This window comes from Mastigoproctus giganteus, chromosome 12, assembly GCF_048544385.1.
Source record: "Mastigoproctus giganteus isolate SK-2022 chromosome 12, ASM4854438v1, whole genome shotgun sequence".
Lineage (NCBI taxonomy): Eukaryota > Metazoa > Arthropoda > Arachnida > Uropygi > Thelyphonidae > Mastigoproctus > Mastigoproctus giganteus.
In genome coordinates, this window is record NC_143586.1 from 137316058 (window position 1) to 137340284 (window position 24227).

Sequence of the window (24227 nt, forward strand, 5' to 3'; positions counted from 1 at the left end):
TCCTTTATACCAATTCGAAGACCTGCGTAATTGTCGCATCTGATTCTTAGAACCAGATTCACTACGCTCCTTGTCATACCACCCATATTTGTATATCTACCATTCCACACAAGCAATCCAATTCAATATTAGATCGAGAGGATGCACCAGAGCATCCTTATGGATGTCTAATGTACGATGGCACCTGGAACGTCACTTCAACTCCGTCATGTGATCACTGTGATGCTACAAGGATTCTGCAAAATAAGCCAATGCGTGAGTTATTATTGTTTGAATATATTGTGTTATTTGACCTCTTCGCCATCAGGAAGCAGAGATTACCACGAAAGCAGTTTGCCAGTGTCCATCTCCCTAATCAGGTGGAGATGGGTCAATTTCTTCCATTTAACGTCCAGAGAAGAACAGAATTCCACAACCTCTGGAGATAGTGCATTACCAATGGGTGCCATGAAAACAACTAATACAAGAAGAAACAGAACATCCTTAGAAGGTTTCCAGAGGACTTGAGGTCAGGACTGTGGACTGACCGTGTTTTCTTGAGAGCATGTCATAACATCTGAGTATAGATCCCTCAGGAAGAAGGATTCACTTTCTGAACCAACTTCAGCAGTGGAGGTCACGTATTATTTTAAATAACTGACTTCCAAGTGGGAGGGAATTCTTGCTGACAGTGCACTCATTTGCAGTTCTTCATTGGTTACAGACTCCTTTATTGGGCTGCAGGGTCACTGATTGTTGTATCTTACGAACTACATATTCCAAATATGATTGCGGATTGTAAATTCGTTGTTACAATCCTTTACAATCTTTTTATTTATTTATTGGTACATTCCACAAGGTTCAGTCCAGAATGGTTATTTTTACATAGATTCTTCTTTATTTTTTGGTTCACTGCCGTCTAGTTGATTGCCTGGGGTAGCAAAATAGACAAATCGAATCTAAAACGCCCCGTGCACTTTTTTGCCTTCTCCTGCGTTGGCTTTTTTTTTTTTTTCGAGAAGAAGCCCCCTTCCCCCACACAATATGAAAACATCTAAACAAGGTTACTTTGTTGTTATAACTGCGAATAAGTTCCTTTGTTGGTTGGAGTGTTGAGAGAATCGCGCAGGTGCGCGTGTCCCGTGGTGGTATATTAAAGTGACTTTTTGATAAGGGCTAACTCCAAATGGAGTAAACCGGCAATAGATCCGTATTGTCGAGCGCGCGCCCGCAGAATAAATGGACAAGATAAAAAAAGAAGAAGGAAGTCAATATCTATATACATATTGTAATACGCTCCCAAATATAAATATATTGGAGGAATAGACCGTGAATTTCAAATGCGTCGATAGTAATCATATTTATGTGGTTTGGGGGTTGTTTCCCCTGCCCTCTGGTGGTATTCTTGGGACCTACTAGTACTTGTCTCGGTAATGAACCGTAAGATTTTCGAAAGATATCAGAAATGATACCTCGGAGTCAGAATATAAGTCGATAAAATTTTATATCGCGCGCGGCATAAGTAATGGAGTTTACATTTTTATACAGTTTATTTCCCCCGCACTTGGACACAATGTTTGATTCCGAGTCCCAGCTGCTGTGGGCGAGTTTCCGCGTCCGTTATGATATTTGCACGCGTTTCGAGTCAAACAAAACAGATAAGGAAGCGTCCATTTTTAGCGCCAGAATAAAATTACGCCTATTTGTTCAGGGACGTTTGGATCAACAGTGGAAAAGGAGACAGAAAACGTCCAACAATGCAAACGGATCTCGTATTGTTGCGTCAGTGTGAGGGAAGCAGACGAGGATGTTTTTTTTTTTTTTTTTTTTTTTTTGTACAGCGCATGTCGGCAAACACGGCGTATGCAGAATGAATGACTATTCCCGAACCCCGCAGAATTTTAACCACCTGTCATCCGTACAGGTACTGTTTGTCTTGCATGTGGTTCTTTCAGTAAACAAGCAAAGATTTTTCTTCGAGTTAATGGCCCACTTTGACTGTAATGTATAGCTGCGTGTGCCTCCTGTGGTATAAATGCAGGAATCTTCGTGCTTTCGCTCTGTGTACTCCATCATCTGGTTTCTTTTCACTCCACTCACCCCCCTGCCTTTCGCATACAGTGGCTGCCATGCAAAATACCGAAATGCTCACGGGGATTATTGCATTTTCGCTTTATTATCTCTTTAATACCCCTCCCCTTGCCCCCCTTTCCACTCACGTTTTGTGGGGCGATGTTGAGCTCGAGCAGAAACGTCTGGAAACGTGTTTTTCCTATTCGGCCGATGTAACAGGACGCTAGTTATGTTAATTGGCATCGAGATGCGGCTAATTAAAATGCTCCTTCTTGGTAACAATAAGACAGTTATCTCTCGCCTTCTTGGCTTACAGATAACCCCTCTGGTGTCGTCTTGCATCCTTTTACGCTCTATTAGTACGGTGATTAGTTCAGATCCGAAGCGTTTCCTTAACTTTGTTTTTTTTTGTTCGATAAACAAATACAGAAAAACTGACATCTTTATGAACAAGTGATTTTAAAATTGGCGCGTGCTGATTCCGTTAATTTACATTCTAGCTCGGGGTCAAACCAACTGCAGTTATGTCGCAACCCAGTCTGGTGCTGCAGAGCTCCCAAAATAAAAAATAAAATAACATATATATTTAGTAGTCTCCGAATTTCCAAGCTTTAGCTGTTGGGGTCATCTCTAGGTGGACATCGTTGGTAGAACCGCCATCTTCCCCACACCGGGTGGGAAAGACAGGAGTTCGAGTCCCATCGATGACATGAGGAATTGTTATGGACCCTTTTCACAACAATAGCTGAGTTATTGTGTCTCCGGCAAGGGTAGGATGGTGTTTTCTCCCGGAAAATCGGGTTTTTCATCCAGCAAACAGAAAATCGACCCCAGAACACGCACAATTTACAGACAATATATACGGAGCAATATGGCCTTAGTTGCCCATGCTCCTACAATAACAACAATATCTCTAGGTGAGTGTGCCTAAGTAATTCCTAAATTTGAGTGCTTGGAACTGAGCCCACGAAGGAAATGTAAACCACTTAGTCTAAATAGAGCTTTTCCGGCATACTAGTGACTGTGTCAGTTACTTTTCAGTTAGAAGAGATTTGGGTTCGAATCCTGTCTGTGGCAAGAAGCATTTATTGGGACTCTAGTCGATTGGGCTGAAATGTACACTCCATTTAGGGATATTATTACGTTTTATTTTTAATCACACAAAAACTAGCCTCGGAACACAGCTTACAATACATCGATACTTTGTGGATTGAATAGCTCTGTACCAGATTTGATATAATCGAGTGGTCAATGAGTGAGTGCGCCTGTACACGCTTTTGAGTTGACTCTGGTTCGAACCCACGACCTCTGAGGGACAGGGTATCAGCTCGGTGATTTTACAACTTCCACCTTACACGAATCTGTAATCTGGAAGCGAGAAGACTTCTTAAAGTGGTTTGTTATCACTTTAAAAAATAATAATTTTCCAGTTCAGCGAAGATGCAGTACCACATTATTTTAAACATCAATTCTGAAACGTCTGGAATCCTCAATAGGTAGGAAATGCGAAATCTGGATGGAACAGCTGTGTTCAACCACCAACACGAGTTCTACCTCATAACTTCTGGAGGTAGTGCGTTATTAATTACTATTATTAAAAGAAAATCCTCTGAGTCCTGGTTAGCCGAAAATGTTCCTTTTCACGCTCCCCCCATCCTACCATTCTTCTCCTCAAGGGCACAGAAACATTTTCTAAGTAATTCCCACGTGAAAATCATACTTTGAGCGAACCTCCCGGTTAGAGGAAAAGGGGAGTATGGGGGGGCTGATTTCGACGATCGTGATACTGTGGTGATTTAAGAGAAGGGGTCAGCTGGGGAAAGTTATAAGGAGTTAGTTTAGCGTGACTTATTTTCCAGATTGTTATGAATGTGGACAAAAGACTTAATAAACATCCCGAGGTAATGAACGAAGCCCTGCCAAGTTACGGGGGTCATTACAGCAGACAGTGAGTAGATTATTCATATTTCATGTGTGGTGGACTCTCCTCCCCCTTTATATTTTGATGGCTTTGTTTCACGCCCGCTTTGGGCACATTCCATCCAGCCGACAGTCCGGACATTACCTTAACTAGGAATTCTTATCTTTTGTTTCATCCCGAGCCACCTGTAAACGATGAGAAATCTAATTTAATGCTTGATTGCTGCTGCCGGCCCGTCCACCTGGCACGCTGCGGTCATCACACCGAATTATGACCGCTCACGTTATGAATTCCGTAGCTAATTAACCAACAGATGGCCAACGGGGTGTCCTAGACGGGAGAGAAACTGACACGCACATGCCGCGTTGGGCTGAGGCGCTGGAAGGGTCCTCTGCCCGTTGCGAAGAGTTCTCCTGGGTGGAGTAACAGGGCGACATAGTTGTATTACCCTAACTGTATAATGGAGGTCAACATGCGTTGAGTTTCAATGGGTTTTTGACCCCCGTGTGCTCCCTTTTACATATTATTCACGAAGATTCCAACTATCCCCGTTGGTTTGTGTGAAACAACGGTTTTGAGATTTGTTATCCTATTTTACCACTCTGTGCGGGCACATAGGAGCAGTTATGATTGGTAGATGGATCCCCATTCCTCCCAAATTAGAATTTACCAAGTTGGGTGTACCAAACAATAAACTTAGTTTGTTGTTTTATGGAATTTGATTGGCCCACTGTGTAAAATTACAATAATGTTTGATTGTCGACTAATATGTTAATTTTAATAAAATCACACGATACGCCTTTGTGCATCGTCTGTAAACTGTTACATCTAAAGGTTGGTTTATCTGTTTTGCGGATTGAAGAACAAAAACTGCTATTTTCCGATGGAAAAGCTGTATCGTGCTCTCTCAGACCGGTCAACTGAACGTCTGACAGAAATCCTTGAAAGAGGATTTCTAAGTCTAATTTCCTTTTAACTACCGGATTCGAAACCGTGATCTTTCGATTCTGCCACTACAAGTCCTTCTATCAATTAACTCGAGGAAATAAATCAAACTCTCTAATTAAAATTATCCACCCACATATACTTTACAAATTACCTGTTGTGTAGGTGACTATATTTCCTTTAGAATGATTACTGTTTCTTAAGAATGCATTTTCTCTTTTCTTCGTGGTTTTTATGCTTATCAAAATATGGGACAGCTCAGTGACTGGAGACGGCAAACACACTCTTACACTATGCTAGCTTGACTTATGAATAGGATTAAACGCATTTTCGTCTCCTTAGTGAAACAAGATTACTCCATTTATTTTCGGTCATTTACCTCAAGGCTCACTATACTGTTCTGGAAGTGAGCGCGAGTTGTGGCTTGAAGCATTTTGCTTAGCAGCTAAAAGTGGCTTTAAAACAGAGTTACCAATTTCAACTCTTGTGTAGATGGAGAAAGAGTAAACTCCAACCTTGAAAGAACATGAAATTAATGTTATGAAATCGGAAACAATTTTATTATAAAACATTTGGGTAATTAACGATTTAATATATATACTGTATATGTGTTTTGGTGCGAGGTGGGGGTTGAAGTGGTCTATGAGAGCACGGAGATTTGAATTTAGAATTTGCTCTGAGGCCACCATGGGCCGAGGCAGCAATATAACCCGGCTGAAAATTGTATTTACTCTATGATCATGTTTTTGTGTTTTCAGGGATGAAAAACCAGAACGTAGACTTCTCCCGACTAATTAGATTATGGCGTGAAAAAAATATAAGTTCCGTTTCTTCCGAGGAATGAGACTCAGACCTTTTTGACACTGTGTGAAAGAGCAGTTAGTGAAGATGCAATTCAGTTTTACAGTCTGAATCGCATCTTTGCTGTGTAGAATACTATCCAACGTCCAAACTGGGATTTGGGAGCAATTTAAGCTACTTAATAACGTGTTAGGTCTTTCCAGTCCCTGAGCAAACTTGACCTCTCGTGCTATCGATTCCACGACACAAGAAACCAAACTCTACCATCCATGTTCTCTGCAAAACTTCTTTTCCTTTTTGACTTCATCCCAGACGATCCCAAATCCGAAGAGTTTGAACTGCTTAAAAGGACCAGGCCTTATAAATATTCCTCTGACTACGTCTAAACACTTTTGGTCCCTTGCTAAAGTATACCGTTCTGATAGAGCATTAATGGATGAATGTGATTGCAGTACTGTCCAGGTAGATAGATTTGAAGAGCCTGCATATCTGAGGTAGTCTATCCATTGACCATCACACATCTGCCTAAGTAGCACCTTCACTAGTCTAGTAATATGTGGTGCTTGTCATAATGTTAAGTGAGAACAATCTGGTATAAGCAGCTAACCCGGTTGTGTTTCCGGTGTCTGGATTACGAAGGCCTTCATCTTTAACACATTTCAATAATACGCAATGTCTGATGTCACAAGTTGTTTCACAGTCTTTGCTTCGACCGTATAGTGTTTCTCTCTTCTAGACACCCTTCCGTATTAATCATATGTTTGTGATATGCGAACGTCCTTCTAGGGTTTCTCTATTCCTTTTCACGCCCGTGATCTTTATTGGAGGTGTCGCCTGTTATTACCGCCACCTCCTCAATTTCCACTTGAATTAAACGCCGACCTATCTTCATTATTATGATTTATTATTTCGTTAAATAAAAGCAATATTTGCGCTTTAGTGGATCCAAACAATTCAACTTTGATCTCTGCATATCCTCTGGTAATGCAGTAATGTGATGCCAGCATAATTCTCTGTATAATATATACACTCACTGGCCAAAAAAATCAGAATCCATTTGCAATTAGCATCTGCATATAATTAGACGTTACGGTGTGCAAATGTAATTTGTAACATGGTGTGATCACAAGATCTTTGATATCAGATAAACACTGTACCCTTTCTCGCGGGTTCTTAGTCGATCCGTCATGGGGGAGGACAGATGGGCTTTCCAATTTTCAGAAAGGTGTTGTTGTTGGAACATGTGTGGCAGGAACTACAGTTGAGAAAACAGAGGAAACAACTGGTGGAAAGGAAGAAGAATGCAGCTCTATAAGGAATATAGATGGATGAATTTGTTCTTTCATTTCCATCCGAACTGTGCGGTGGGAGTTCAAGAATTTGGGATTTAGTAGTCGCGTCCTTATACGAAAACCACTTCTTTCTGTAAAATATGGAAAGATTCGAATGGAGTGGTAACGCCAAGACTGCATTGTAGAAAAATGGAAAATGAAATGTGATATGACGAGTCTTGCTTTAGAATTTTTGCACCAATGGTTGAGTGAAAGTGTACATGAAACCATGTACCCAGAGTGTCTCGTGTCAACCACTCAAACGGCTTGAGGTGGTATGATGGTTTAGGATATGTTCTGTTGGTGCCGACTGGGTTAGCTTAGACCATTAGAAGGCTGTGCTACTCCCAATGAATATCCTTCTTCGTTGGATTGCAAAGGATTCTTTGGAGACATTGCAACTATCCACCGTGCAAAAATTGTATCTGAATGGGCCGAGGAACATTCCCAAAATTTCCAATATCTCGCCTGGCTGCCTGATTCTTCAGATCTAAATTCACTGAAAATGTCTGGAATATGTTGGAAAGGGCAGTTCGGCTTCGCAGTTGTCTGCCGACCACAGTACAGCAGCTGGCAAATATCGTGATGGAAGAATGATCAAATGGGGAACTAACTCATTTAGACACCTAATGGAATTCATGCCACGATGTGAACGGGCTGTAATTCGGGCAAAATAGAGCCTAGTGATGTACCCATCTAGCTCATACGGAGGCAGAGAACTGGGAATGAAAATGCTGACTCCAGATATGCCAGAACTGTTGTTAGATGGAGTAATTTCCAAGCTGTACGTCATTAGTAGTACATTTAAGGAGAACAGAGGAATAACGAATGTCATGACTCAGTAAGGAGAATTGTTAACGAAAAAATATATAAAGAAACTTTTTTAAAAGAAATTATTAGATGTGGAGGCGTCTACGGACATTTATCAGTGGGAAGACGTACGAAATTTGCACTCAGTGGATCTTAACTGGAGTGACAGATTTATTATTAAAAAATAAATAACTTTAATAGTGGATATCACTTTTTGACCAGTTATGTTTTACTATTCTGAATATTGTGAACTCAGTTTGCTTTAAAAATGAATTAAATTTAAAACTTCCGCTTGGAAATATGCGTTGGAGCTTGGATGAAATGCAGTCTTTCTTCTGTAAACTTTATTCCAATTATAATATCTTGCTTTCCCACCCTCCCTTTCGCTTAAGTTTTCTTGTCCAATAAAAGTATACAATATTAAATTCTTCTCTCTTCATTTCTTACGATTCCACGTACCACTAGGTTAATATCCTTAGGGCACGTCTACTCACTTTGTACAACTATCTTGGGGTTATGACGGAATGTACTTCCTTTATTTAATTCTGCTGATTTTCTGTTTATTTGAACCACCGAAGTTCTGTGGCATTCTCCTTGCTTGGATGCATTAAGCGCTGTTTTCTTTCCAAACTTTTTTGTTTGGTTCCTTGTCTTGCTTTTTGATTGGTTGTGGTTTGTCAACATCAGCGAGTCCTCGTCCTTCTTTTTCCTACACCTCCTAGACGAACCTTTCTTTTTTTAAACCTGTGGCTGAGTCAGCCAGTTTCAGTAGATGCTTTTCTACGCTAGTTCCTTCAGCCCGAAAATAGACAAACCGACCTCTAGAACCCATTTGGTCCATAGACGCCGCACATAAAATTTATCAATACAATATTAGTTTGTAATAATAAAAAAAGAGTTTCTTTAAGGAACTCCATCTCAACTTTTGACGCTGATCTTATGACCTATATTTTAATTTATTTAAAGTTTTATTTTAACCTGCCACTATTTCTATTCAGATCTTTCAGTTCTGATTAGAAATAGTTCTTACCTTCCAATGAAGATATTGTAGAAACTTTGACTCCGAGTTTACGAACTAATTGAGTTGAAAATCCAGAGGTATAATATTAATTCGTACTCTCTGGACATGAGGGGTTAATGGACTCCCAACACTTCAAACAGTACTGGAGGTGTTGGGTTATTGTTTCCATCGGAAAATTGCATCTCAAGGAGCCTTCAAAATGGTGGTTGAACTGGTTAGAAGCCGGACAGATTTCAGCTTCTAACCAGTCCCCAATCAATTCAGAAATATCTATGAGTTGTATCCAATCTAGTAAATGGCTCTGATACTTGGACGTGGTATCTTATCCACATCAAATAGAACTCAACTGCATCCCACATTCAAATAAATATTAATTTAAGCTGCTTTTGAAAATAGGAACGTGTCGCTTCTCTGCAGACAGGGGTTTTCGTTTGGGGGAAGGGGGTCGTGCTCTACAGAGTTCGGAAGATAAAATATATTTTGTTTTTCCATACTAAAGCAGCACCATCCTTGCCCATCATGCATAATCTTGAAAACGACGTATGTTAATGAAGTGGTGGGTAGGTATTGGACAGTGATAAAAGAGCCTCGGATGAATTTGTTCTTTCCATCCTCCCCCGACGGTCTTTGTTCTTGCTTTTAAAATCACTTTTAATGATTCCTTCTTTCCAATTTTGCAAAGTGCGCATGCGTGTGTCGCCGAAGACAAATGTCCAGTCCATTCTCGTTTTCGACAATTAATCCATTCTAATCTGGTTATTAGCGACTGGTCTGTGTGGGCAAGTTGACGTCGAGACAATGACATCCTTCTTAATGTGATTATTATTTCGTAATCACAGAAAATGTTTGCAAAAGTTTCAAAATGCTGCTTGTAATTATTATGGATGTCGGTAACTTATTTCTATTATGTATTCCCGACGGGATAAAAACACTCTTTCAAACTCGGCCGCTTTCGAGTTAATTTACAGCAGCAATTTATCATAATTTTATGCCGTGCAAGCTAAACAGATTTATTAAAGGAATAAGATTAAGTAATCCTGCTCAATACATTAGACGCATCGGTCTAAGGCTGCAAGGAAGCCGGGCGAGCAGCCATCCTTCCAATATTCCAGAGTCAATTACTTTTGGGATTTAATTTTATCTCATAATCACACATGGCTGGGGTAATTCTGATCTTGCTGTAATGGCATCACCCAAACAGGCAGCCCGACTCTTGCACACAAGTAGGGCTATTAAAAGTGCTGAATTACGTGTACAAGGTATTAATACTCGCTAATGGACCTGCAGTTTTCACAATAAGGGGGATAGAAGCGAGTTTAAAATTCCTTAAGTGCTACGCAGCCCCCCTTCCTCTTTCCTTTTAGTAATGGTGCCTGGATGAGGACGCTGGAGGGGATTTTTGTATGACAGACGGCAAAGGAGAAGAAATCGTTGAAAAAATTCTGGTCAGTGAAGTAAATTGAGTTTTCTTATCGAAGACAGACTGGATATAACCGTCTTACCAGTATTAAATTTGATTATAGACAGTACGGCGAATCTTAATCATCTGCTGTTTAGTTATGAGGTTACCGGGATAATTTGGAGAGCGGTCTCAATGTTTGTGGGGGCAGTTGGGGGGAAGCCTGACCGTATTTCTTTTCTCTGGGATCTTAATATACTTTATTAGTGCGAATTAAAGTATTTGACGCCCGAGAGAGTTTTAGTGTTCAAAAAATGGTGCGGGAGACTGCGCAATGCGTTCGAATAATTGATTTAGAGTACGGAATTTTTAATAAACGAGGTCTTTGTAAAAACAGTGAAATCTTTTATAAATAAATTAGGAGAGCAAACCATCTTGAAGTAATGAAGGAGGAAAAATGCTAGAAAATTCTATTTTAAATCATTTAAGCCAATGTGCCGCGGCATACTGGTATACCGCGTAATTCTTTCACAAAGGACGTTTTTAGTTATAGAAATAAGGCATCGTGGACGCAAACTGACCGTGACCCCTTTTTAAAATGCGGTTTAAAAAAAGCCTAGAACGCTGCAGAGACACTTCACTTAAAATAGAGCTTAGACTACGTGTCCGTTTAAATAAAGACAGAAGGTGGCTGTAAATCAAAGCGTGATGAGCAGTATGGGAGAGAAGGGGGGGGCTATGATCAGTTTATCCTTTAAGAAGAAATCGCTGCGGAATACATTATGGCTAATGCGCATGCCTAACACACACATGAAGAGAAACAAGAGTATGAGATGTTGATGGCTGTTCCTCTTTCTCTTTGTGCGCTTCTTGTATGCATGCACCAATTATTCGAGACTTCTGAAACGGATCTTTTTGTTTGTTTTTACAACACTTGTCTACGTCTCCTTAAATATAGAAAGAATAGCAACTGCTGACAAATGTCTAAACTATTTCTGAAGTAAAGGGAAGGTTATTCTACGTTAAAGTCCTTTATTAATTGCATTAGCATCCACATTTTGTCCCTAAAGCCAGCAGTTTGGAACTCCCAACAGCTTTCATTAGTCAAGTTGCACGTCTGTTGAGAAGTCGCAGTTAATATTGCTAGCAATGGCACGTAGTCCGTAGAGAGCTCATCAATAGGAGTGAAAAAGATGTTTTTTACTGGCTCCTGCTCCTTATTTGCTTGTATGGAGTAAGCAAAACTTTAAGATGAACTATTGATAAGTGAGCTGATGTGAAATATAACACCCCGATCTCCTGTGATTATTACGTTTCCAAATACTTGTGTGTCTCACTCTTTTTCTGTTATATTCCTGGTAGAATAACTTTTTTCCCAACTCAAGTATTCATTTGGAGCATCTGTGATTTGTACCTGAGAGACTGACGCCATATTAGGCGAGCGCGAATTAAAAAATAGAATCCCCCAAAGCAATAAACTATCGGTGTTAAAAGTTTGATTCAGCCATTGATGTACTATTAGCACATTCTGTCATGATCTCATTCTTTTCCGTCTGTTGACACGCCAGCTCAGAACATCGACTACCTAACTCAGCAAATTTAGCACTCAATTTTCTGGAGTCTCTCTGGAGGGAGGTTGCGATTCAAAATTTGTAGCGGGAATTTTTAAACTATGGGCAAGAGAGAATCGATCTCGAAGTTGCCACGCAGAACAAAGGCAATTAACTGTTTGCAGAAAATAATGGTATCCTGAATGTGGAAACAGTGGCTATTGTTATTAATGGGATAATAGCGAAAATTATTCTCTTGTTACAAGTAGTGACGTCACTTTTGGGAATATTACTCCTAGGTACCATGGGAATATTTAAACTATACCGATCGGATCTTTATGATAATTAGTTGGATTAGAGTTTCATCTTTTATTGACGTAAATGAAGGTCGGTGAAGAGATGCAACAGAAATCTTCCACTGTCGAATACGATACTTTATAAAATGATAGTGAACAAGGATCTGGTTACTACCTTGACGAGATAATGCACCCAACATGTACCAGTCCTTCAATCACTAATATTAATAGGCTTTGTACGACCAGTTATGTCTGGTAGTTGTTATCCGAAACCAACGGATCATCATAAAACTCCTGCCATTGTGATTAAAAAGGTCGGAATATTTTAGTCACGGTTTCATGTCACGTGCCACTGGTATATTTGCGTCGTTTGGCTAATGTCAGTAGTTATCCAAAGGAGGAAAACGATAGCAGACATTCATGGAATGAGCCCACGCGATTTTCAGGATGATTATGTGGTGGCCCGTTCTTTACATTATACTTACAGTATTGGATCCATTATGGTGTCTGGCTGTGCATGTAAGCTCAGAAAGTACGGTAAAACAAACATGGTATACCTTCGATGAATTTGGAGTTAGCTAATCAACCTTATACACATCGTGGACTATTCTACATGTAATGATACCACTACAAGAAAGGGGAAGAACTTGCTACATGCATGAATGCAATATTAGTTTACATGTTTAGAAGCACTTTCTCATTTTTATACTTCATAATGCCCAAATTTTATAGATGAATCTTAACAGTGGAGCGTATATATATCGTAGTACTCTGTGCCAGCCACTTCTTTTAATGTGTGGAACTTAAGTTCACACCGTACCAAGGAAAATAAAAATTGATGCAATCAGTGAGCAGTTATATTGTCCGTATGTAAATGAGACTGACTTTATACATCTATATCACGAGGGGAAAGGGTAGGTTTCCCGAAAAAAAACTCGACTACACCGAGTCACGATATCAGAGTGACAAAGCTCTAAACAGAGTTGATACTTCATTTTTGAAAGGAATATAACATCGCTGTTCTCCATGGATTTGCTTTTGTTGTTTTGATAAAATAAATCTGTTCAATCTTTAACGAAATTAATTAAACTTATTCGTTTCTTACAGGAACTATGATGGACTTGAAGACCGAAGGGACCCAAAGGAAAAGGGGTCCTTCGTCCTCCGTCACTGCATCTGTAGGACCAGCGTCACGTGAAAATCTTGAGTGTGCAGCTTGCCAGAAGCCAATCAGAGAGAGGTATTTATTGAAGGCTTTGGACCAGTTCTGGCACGAAGACTGCCTCAAATGTGCCTGTTGCGACTGTCGATTGGGAGAAGTTGGTTCAACTCTGTTTACGAAGGCAAATTTGATCCTCTGTAAAAGGGATTATCTCAGGTGGGTTATCACAATCTTTATTTGATTTTAAAAAATATTGATAAAATTAATTCACTTTACTTTGTCGCACTATCGATAATACTGTTGGCAACATGAAGAAATGTCTTTGAGGCTTGTCACAGATATTGTTCCGGATATGACAGCCAGGGCCAGGAGTTTAAAACACCGACAGAACTAATACTTCGGTTTCACTTGTGAATTCAGTGGGCTGAATTTCGGCAATGTCCGGTAGTTCTGTAACATCGAGATCTTTTACTTGCACCTTGCCAAAAGTGGGACTGTTGATATACACTGTGGGTTATATCCCCATGACAAGGTCAGCAACACTGTATCTAGTGTATTCGAGGTGACTATTAACGTCTGAACCAAAGTTGAGCAGGGGTCGAGGTATGGCGTCCTTTTGACGCAGAGGTACAGCAGAACCTCTGTATTTCGAGGCAATATTAGGTGGTAGATAACTCTCATCACCCATTGCGATACCGCCGCTTTGCTTATTGGAAGTTTGAACTGATGTAACCCATTTTTAGTCTCCAGAGCAAAACTCTGACACCTAGCCATCTCTCTTACCGTGCAGTTTGAGTCATGCTTTTGAGGTTATGATGGGCATCATAGCCGCATCTAAAATTCTTAACATTTCGAGGGCTTTAAAACGATTTTCGCAGGCCGGTTGGTAGATACTCCACCAGACCGAAACTATCGGTAACGCCCTAGGAGGTATCCATATCAAGTAGTATATAATCTCGCTGCTCTTTCAGCTTCAACCATAGTCAATACATTCCACTCAATGCTTCCTGTGGTCTTCTTCTGACATAAGGATGTTAGAAGTATTCTGAACATTCTTGATGACATTTCTCCACTGGTTCTTAAAATCTGTTATCCTGAGCTTACTCCTGTTCTGTGTCGCCTTTCTACACCTCATTCCGCTGGTGTTTTTCCTTGAACTTGGCTCTGCTCTTTTTTAAACTAATGGAGAAATCCATTAATAGCCAACTCTTGTACTGTCTTTCCTTCTAATCAATGATCGCTAATATGGATTTTATACGTGTCGATTCACCGGTGACTTACGGGCTTATGTCACCACTAAGAGTTTGATAAAACTCAAGCATTTGCTCTGGATATTTTCAAGGCTTTTGATCATATGGATTGCCATCTGTGGTTATCCATATGATCAAGTTTTCTCTCTTACCGTTCGCTGTGGGTGATGGTAGATGATGGCCCTCTATTTTCTAACTTCTCAACAAATGCTGGTAGCCTCCATGGTGCAGTTCTTTCTCCCACTCTGTTTCTCTTGTATATTAACATCTTCCCTCCACTGTTTGCAAGTCTTATATTTAGTTTTGCTGATGATAACACACTCCATTTTACCTTCCAGTCTGAGAACCTTCCCTAGCACGAACGGCTTTCACTTCTGGAATATCCACCACCAATTCCTTAAAGCGATTCCCCAGTAATCTTCCAGGGAGGCAGAGAAAACTTAGTTAACTTCAGGCTTTCTAAAACGCAATCTTCTCTTATTTCTCGCAAAAAAGAGTCCACTGCTGCTCCTTTGAGCATATTCGATGACACTTAGATTTCTAGACAAGGTCGCATATTTTTATTTGGATTATCCTGACTCCTAATCTCTCCTGGAAGCAATAACCAGTCTCTATAGATACTCTGCTGCCATGAGCACTGTTCTTCTGAATTGGCATTTATAATTCTCCTATTCTCTTCCAAACCGGTCCGAACCCATGTAAAAACTAACCTGGGGGGAGGTTAACTTCGTTTTTTGTTGCCATTGGGAACCTCTGAGTTAGAAGAAACCAAGAAACTCGTTTTAAATTTAACACATCTTAAAGCGCCATCTGAACGCCGATCTGAAACTACAGTATTTATTAAAAAATATAAAAAACCCAGCTTCTGCTTTTATTTTATCAATTAATGATATTGTTGCGTAGAGTGATATAATTTTAAGCTACTCATTGTGGATTTGCAGTTCATTTATCGACATGGTTGGAAAGAAAGGGGGGAACCCACTAAAATATAAATACCCGTGATATAATAATGTTTAATTTTGTAAATCATATTTGGAAAAAAAAGAAACACGCAGCTATGTGTACCATTTTTCCCTCCATTTCCAATACCTCAATCTGACGATGTTCCGTCTTCCACATAATGATGTAAAAATTGCTAGCAGTGAGTCATATTGACGCGTGGATTACAACGAAATCCCTACCATAAACGTGTTCCAGGCTCCATCCATTTTCGTCTGCTTATTTTTAGGTTTTTGGACTGCTTGTCTTCCAGAACGCGTTTCCTCGTTGTCACGTGCTGTTCGCTCATTAAACGTCCACCCTCCTGCCACACACACACACACAGCAGGCCTGCTCTTTAATGAGGTCCGTCTCCTAAAATCGTTTGCCGTCAAAGATACGTCGCCCGATAATGAGGACCAGATAGTCCCGGGTCAGCTAATGCTTGCAAAATAGATGGCGCTAGTTCGCTCTCGGTTGTTAATTACAAGTAATGCGCTAGTCCTGGGTTAGCAATGTGAGCCTCAATGCATGCACTTAATTGGACAGCGATACTGCGTGCAGATAATCTTTCCCTCTTCAATATTTCTTGTCATATTTTCTTCATACTGTTTTGCATTGTACAGTAATTCCAGAGAGATCTTTTTTTAAAGAATATCAACTTTTTCTAGATGTGGTTGCTTTTTTTTTAGGTATTCGTAATTAAATACCCTTAAGAGAATTCAGTTTGCACCTTGGAGTGGCCTGCTCAGTCATATTTAAAATAAATTCTTGGAGAATTTATCGACATATGCCCTAAGTATGTTATGTTTCGCATGGTGTACTACAGATCGGTTTTTCTCACGATAAATGTTTTAGGTGCTTTCATTTCTTCATTACTTGAATCTGTATCCTGTTTGGTTCATTTCCGTTATCAGGAGGCAGTTTACTTGCAATGAGATTACCCAATAAGGAACATTTTTAGTTATATATTTGTTTGTTTGTTTTGTTTTTAAAAGCGAAAGTTGAGTCTAATTGTAATTTCCTTGTTTCTGATTGGATGTTGATTTGGGTAGCTGTTCTTAATAAAGTCATGTCAGCAAATGAAATGCAATTTTCGTCTTTCTCCTTTTCCAATTCAGCAAAATTTAATTTAAAACGAAAACAGAATCGAATTAAGACTGTTGCAGGATGTGCTTGTTCGTGTGTAGATGAACAAGAAGACGATTCACTCTTTTTTTTAAGTCCTCGTGGGTTCCACAGTTGGTAGGATCGCCGTCCTCCCACACGGGTCGAAAAGACCCGAGTTCGAGTTTTCTTCACAATGTGGATGAGTTAGTCTAAGGCGAGGGTAGCATGGTTTTTTCTCCCGGAAACTCGGGTTTTACGTCCAGCAAACAGAAAATTGACCTTAGAACACACGCAATTTACAGACAATATACACCGAGCAATATGGCCTTAGTCACTGATGCTCCTAAAACCCAATAACATCTTTTAATGTGTTTGATACCTCTCTGCAAAGAATATGCACATCAGATGTTTGGATTTTTATTACAGAATGTCTCGTGGAATTGTAAAAATGATTTTGGCTACACGGCAACGTACTAAAATAAGCATACGCTCTTTGGAGAAATCCATGTTACGCACCGCACTTTCAAATGCTGTGCTGCTCCTCAAATACTACTTCCATCACACCGAAAGTGCCATCTGTGACCTGTCTAAACACATCTCACTCCGTATCCATGGCTCTGTTGCCATAGTTACCTAGGTACACGTCACTGATCTTTCTAAGTCTCGTTTATTTTGTCTCTTCGACAACCGAGCTATTCCTGCGACCTACTCGTGTAAATAAAGTTTAAAAAAAATAAAAAGAGATGTGCGCGCGCATGCGCTTATTCATTCTTGCTTAGAACCGATTATTTGCAGTGGTTAAGTTAGTCATAAATATCGTTATTTTATGCTTCCGATGGGGTGCTTGCGTAGATCATGCGGGGTTCACTGCAGAATGTCGTTCACCAAGCAAAGTTTTATAGCAGTGGCGATTCTGCGAAAGTCATTAGTCGCCTTCGCACTCCGTTCATATATCTTCGTGTCTTTCGTTTCTCGTCATCCCCTTGTTAAAGCTGTCGGTTTTAGGAATGTCCCGAGTTCTAATTGGATTATATATTAAGGATTGTTCTATCTCCAAACATATTTTATATAGATGGCGCCCCGTGCGCGGAATTAATCGATCCGGGTCACTGATTCGGTTATAGCGGTTTTAATGAAATTAGAATTATGCCTCTGCGCAAGATTTCGCTGGCGTCTTTGCGCGAGAGACTTAAGACGGATATGTGATAATAGTGTTTGTCAGTGGCCCTAAGAATTTTGCGAGTGGGGAAGACGAAAGGGATTAAAGTTGATGCCTTCATCAATCACACCGAAGAAAGATGACCTTGCGTGGACGCATTGGCTTTGTAAAAACATAATTGCCGTATATTTCTGGTGTTAAGTCAAATGGGGCGAAACCTTTATAAACCCGTTTTCGATTCTTCATGTTTTGTTATGTGAATATATATATATATATATATATATCCTGTCTTTTTTCCATGTTTTTCCTCTCTGTGTTGTCTTCGTGTCTAGTTTTGGCTTCCCCTTTTCTCATCTTATTTTCCTTTTTTGGTGTCTCTTAACTCTCTTTTGTTTTCTTTTTCTCTCTTCTTGTTCCAACGCGTTACGCTTTTTCTTATACTTCTCTGTCCTTTTTGTCTGTCTCTTTATCTTTCTGTGTGCCATTTTACCATCTCATTATCGCTCTCCATTTCCTCCTATCTTTTTTTCTTTGGTTTTTCTATACGTGCCATCCTTTTGTCCAATTTGCCTTTAACCTCGTCAGTTTTAGTGTTAGCACTAATAAAGGCTAACTGATGCAAGGAAAAGACCTTTTTATTCCCCAGCCAAAAATAAATACAAGATAAAATTAAATGAAATGAATTATTCAGACTCAATGGCTCTGCTACTTTGGGAGGCAACTTATTTCAGTGTTCCATAAACCCTTGCCCATAGGTGAATTCATGAGATCCACTCCTGTTATTCTCTGACATTATTTGTGTCTCATGGTTCGTGTCTTACTCACGAGGAAGAACAAACAAGCCTTCCTCATTCATTTTACTCAAATACATATCACTGAAACTTTAGTTGCCATTTTTCGGATCAAATATGCAACCGATGCGTCTTTTTGAAGCAACCTGGCCTGGCTCGAATTGTAAGCCTCCCTTCCCACCCTCAAATCATCAGCAAACTTTAACAGCTTCCACTAGACACTCTGCTCAATATCATTTATAAAAATTAGTCATAGGACTGACCATTTATGATGTTCCTCTGTCTTCTGTCTTTCAACCATTCTGCGATCCAGTGTAGGATTAACTCCAATTCTTTCAATTTATATAAAGCAGCCTTCCATAATGGACCGTATTGAAAGCTTTACTAATATTAACTGCCTTTTTTGTTGTGTCGTCTCTATTTTTATTTTACTCTTTCTTTTTCCCTTCTCCTCTTTTCTTTCTCTCTTTCTTACTTCGTTTCGAAGGATTTATTTCCTGCTAGCAAACCATGTTTTGAAATTAATTTCCACCACATTCTTCCAAACTGTTGATATTAACGGATTGATCTGATATTTCAGACTCTTCGGGACAACAGGTCTTTGTTCAGCGTGCAACAAAACCATCCCAGCGTTTGAGATGGTGATGAAAGCTCGAGGAAATGTTTACCATCTAGAGTGTTTCGCCTGTCAGCAGTGTAATCACAGGTAAGTGCAGTCTAAATACAATAATCCAAACACTGGTTAAAAGAAAAAATCGCACGTTTATTGCTACATCTATTGAGCTTTTCTGTTTTTACGTTAACTTCTTAAGAAATTAAGAATTGAATTCACTTTTTGTTTCAAGGGAAACGAATAAATAGAAGACCAGCATAGATATTTTCTCTAGTATGATCTGGATTAATATTTCCACACAGACGACACTCTTCCATCAGCTTTTAAAGTATAATATCTTATTTAAAAGGTGCTTAAAGGATAATTTTAAACTGTGGGGTGGATTTGAATTTTATAGCGCATGCCCATCTTAGGCCATGAATTCTTTTTGCTATTAAACTGCATATACATTTGCACTGTAGCAATTAGGCCATCTGTAGAGAAAGTGGTCATCTGTTGAAGACGGTTTACTGAAGATCGTGATAAGATAAGAAAGCCCGAGACAGTCTGATAGCGAAAAGATTCGTAAGATACGATTAAAGAAACACCGATTCTTAGCCACGTTGGCAGGACAGAAGAACATTCGTTATGTGGTGTTGCGTCATAAATAACTCGGGAGGCAACCATTCTCCTGCAAGGATACAGAAACTTGTCTTCATTAGACCCAGTGTAACGATAGATAAGAGTTCATTTGGAGCTTGATGGATGAACGCAAATGCTTATTTGCGCATCAATTTAGATATTAATTAACTGCTGAATGCCGTCCATCAAGCAGATGAGTCTGTCATTTGTAAGGCAGCATGCTGAATGTTAAAGGCGGAAACTTCATCTGCACATTAAATGTATAAATCTTGCTTGACATCCATAAAAACTCAATGCACACATAAACCAGTTGTCGTGCAGCTGAGATTACTTAGGAAACGTTTGTTTATACAGGGTGTTCCGGAAAAATGTTACCACACAGTAACACGCTCCAATGATGGAATATTTACATTTAATTTTGATATTGTTGCATTTTAATGACGACTGGTGAGCCTTTTATAAAATCCAGTGAAAGAAATATTGGTTGACTCGTTAATGCAGACAAGATGGCGGCGGAGTTGTTGTCTTTGGGCCTATGTAGATAGATGGTAAAGCACATTTTTGATTTTATATCTATCCACATCGTTCTGAAGGTGAGTTTGTACAGTATATTGCCCACAACGCTCCAATGAGAGGGACTGTCACGGGGGGGGGGGGAGTTGAAGCATTTATGCTTGTTTTCCAATTTCACATCTGGTTTACCTAAAAGAGACCATGTAGACCGTCTTGAACAAGATTCAAAAAGTATCGAAGGCAAAAGTCTGGTGGACCCAACGAAAGTCTTGTCATTTCCACTTCATATTAAGGATGGTAACTGCTTTAGCATCTTCGCAATCAATTTCTGAGAATGCTGCGGAATTTCTGAGGAATGAAGATGCGAAATTAAAAAAAAGGAGGGTTTTCATTGTCCAGAGAGAAAAGTTAAACTTAGGCAAGCAGTTTGTCAGAAAAACATGATGACCATAGGTTTATGTCAGCAGCATGATGATGGGTAATGAAGACCATACTTAAACAATAAGCGTGGGTCGGCGTTAGGGATGTTGCTCACAGCTTCTTATGAACAAGGATGACAATTGTGAATGTATCGTCAAATATGCAGAATAAACTTCAAACATTAGGACGTAAGATGAGCCTGAAGAATCATGGATGTATTGAACTGTATAGCAGGCAGGCCAGTACGTCGGGAGTAAGCCACTTAGGCTAACTCTGTATATTGCTAAATCAGCCGCTGAATATATAGATCTTCAATTTATAATTTGCCTATTGGGACATAAGTTTGGAGGAAAGAGGTAGGCTGTTCATCTTTCTAAGAGTGGTCTGGAGTTTTAAGAAGATGAATCATCGCAGAGACTGGACCCGTGTGAGAAACCAAATTTCTCTTTTGGACATTCAAGAATTCAAGGGAAATCTGTGCAATTCGTGGTGGACTTTGAAACAAGAAGAAACTGGGACAGCAGAAGAAGACATGATTTCAGGAAATCCCTACGGCTATTGCTGTTATGGAGCTGTTATCTGGTCTTCAGTCCTACTCGTTAAATACAAACGTTGGATGAAGTTGTGGCTTAACAATATCAAGCCGCGCCATCTCCATGACTCAGAAATTGCATAACCGTACACCATTTTCAAGACATGGAGAGTTGAAAACTAACTCTAAAGAAGACGTACACGATACCAGAAGAGCAAATATGGGACCCAGGTTACTTTAAATGAACTGCTGCAAACAGTTCCAAGGAAATTGGTTAACCTTATTTGTTCTGTGGTTTACCAACAAGAGAGTGCACTTAAATATAAAAGATTCTGCATTGAAAGTTTTTATATAACTGGAAACATCACCATTTTTTAACTGTGAAAACAGACAAACTGTTCTTCAGATCACACCTAGCAGACGCTATACCCATTTTGTATATATTTAACTCAATATTTTAAATATCCATAGATTCCCTAATACTTTGAGGCTAAATCTAATTAAAACAGTTTTATATTATCAATACAATGTTTTATTCTCTTGGTGTTGTATTCTTATGAAAATGCGGTATTATAATAAAGCAGCAGCCTCTCCTGACAGTGTTGTTTCACCGCACTGGTTTTTGAAAAACTGCAAACAGCACTGAGAGAGAATCCACAAGAGAGGCGTGTTTCTGGTTTCTTAACTTTTCTGTTTTTGCATTGCAGATTCTGCGTGGGAGACCGTTTCTATCTCTACGACAACAAAGTCCTTTGCGAGTACGACTACGAGGAGCGAGTGCTCTTTGCCAGCCTACCCTACACCTACAACAGTCTGGACCAGATACAAAGACAGACAGACAACCTGACTCCCTTCTCCCAAGATGACGCGTCGAGTGGCTACGGCAGTCCGAGCTCGTTGCTAAGTGATGGCAAGTAGCCCCTGCCACATGCTGTTCGCCGACCCCCCTCTTAAAAGTCTGGACGAGACTGGGAGGACGACTTTGCAGGCCGCGTTGTCCACATGAGGCCGTCGGCCATCGCAGCTGCAGATTATTGCACGTGACAGCGGGGGTAGGAGTCGTTAGGTTACACGTGAGTGACATCGAGTGGACTTTTTGGAGTCGGAGTGCACGGTACGCGTCTTAACAATCGGTGTGTGTTTGTGTGCGTGCGGCAGTGGGGCCGACGGACGGATCGAAAAATGTTACAGAATTTCGCCTTCGAGCTCCGTCAAATGTCGACGGTATCGGAAAGGGGGAGTTAGGGGGAGTGAGAGAGAGAGAAAGTCTCGCCTAATTCGACGAGCGCAGTTACAATTTTTTTTTTCCCTCTCTCTTCTTCTCCTCTTTCCCCCTTCGAGAATCACGAGCATGCACTGTGTCCTTTTTGTGTGCCAGCTGTCAACATTATTTACCACCGCTTTCTTTTCGCCGTACATCTGCTACTGTGAAGAAGATGCACGTGCCAGGGTTAAGAAATGCGAATGAAAGAGGGTTAGGAATTGAAGAGAGAAAGCAAAAAAAAAAAAAAATGTTAGAAAAGCAGACGATCAATATTATAACCAAACTGCTTGTTTTTTGTGTACTTTAGTTTCATTTTCTGGACATCCCTACCAGCGTATCGAGTGTGAAAAATGATATACAGTTTTTAGTCTTGTTTGCTCCATTTCTTTTCTTCTTCAGTACAGCCATTTTGGACACACACACACACCCACACGCCATCGTGATTATTCCAAACGACATTGTCATCCACTGGTCACGTGCGAACAGCCGAACTGATACTAGTGGCGCGATTATATCCTTCAGTATACGTGCAGCAATTTGTCCGATAGCAATTTCCACTAAATCGTATTGAAATCCAGAAGAGGCCAATCATCAAACGGAAAGTGGAGTGAGCATCAGCAGAAGAGGCTTCAAAATGTCTTCTGACTCGTCCCCTGCCCATTGCAACACACAGAATGTAAATACAGAGGAGACAGTAATGTTTTAAACGCCATTACAACAAGCGCTTGAATGCGCAGTCGCCGTACAGACAGGTTGAGACAAGTCGCCGTACTGATTGAGGTTGCTCTAAGAAGGTGGCGCTGGTGTATCCATTGGACATTGAGAAAGCGAGTTTTTTACGATGAGTTGCAATCAAACTTGACTGTATTGTTCTGCGGTGGTTGCATTTAGAACATAAATGTGGACGCCAATGCACGTGACATCACGAGACTTTGTATAAATTAGCAAATGCACTGTAAATTTCAAGTATGGTATTGTAACTATTTATATGGGGTAGATAATTATTCCTTTCAGTGTAGAATGTCGGTAATTTCTTTCTTTTTTTTTTTGGTTCTTTGCGCCCAATGTATCTTTACGCCCAATGTATAAATATCTCAAATAGTAAACATAGGCGGCAGCTGAATTCTAGTTTTCTAACGCTTTATAAAATGGATTTTGAAACAATTACTACACAGTTTGCATTGGAAATATTTCTTTTAGTTATTGGGTGTCGAGTTGTATTCTAACGATAACCTGCACTTTTATTTTTGGTGTTTTCTTTTATTTTTTCCCCTCATCCCCTTTTAATGACATCTGTTTCCAAGGAACTTATAATAGTCATCGTTCCTGATAATCCATATGTGTATAGTGTATCTTTTGGGCTCTGCATAAATAAGACTCGGGGAACGACAGCTACCTGCTGGTATTGGAAACGTGTCTTCCCCGGATGTGTTATAGGCAAACTGTAAAATAAAGGAAATAATACCATTCCTCTCGGGGACTGTTTTTATTCAGCTCTTAACACTAAATACACAACATTCACAAGTTAACATATATTTTTTTCAGCACCAAACGTTCCAATAATACATATACAATCCATCTTCAGAGTAAAAAAAATTTAATTCTGCATTTTAGACGAAATACAACATATTTTTTTCAGTAACGTTCCGATGATATATATATAATTCGTCTTCAGAGTACAAGAAATT

General features: G+C 39.8%; 1 protein-coding gene across 1 annotated transcript in view; it reads left to right on the top strand.

Moving 5' to 3' along the window:
• Nucleotides 1-24009, top strand: part of LOC150077449 (LIM domain only protein 3-like) — a 99401-nt gene extending 75392 nt beyond the window's left edge. The window contains exons 2-4 of the mRNA XM_090386098.1: nt 13234-13504; nt 19157-19282; nt 21983-24009. Coding sequence (XP_090242224.1) covers nt 13239-13504; nt 19157-19282; nt 21983-22193 — 603 coding nt within the window. The 5' untranslated portion in view covers nt 13234-13238 and the 3' untranslated portion in view covers nt 22194-24009. The remainder of the gene's footprint in view (nt 1-13233; nt 13505-19156; nt 19283-21982) is intronic.
• The last annotated feature ends 218 nt before the right edge of the window (nt 24010-24227 follow it).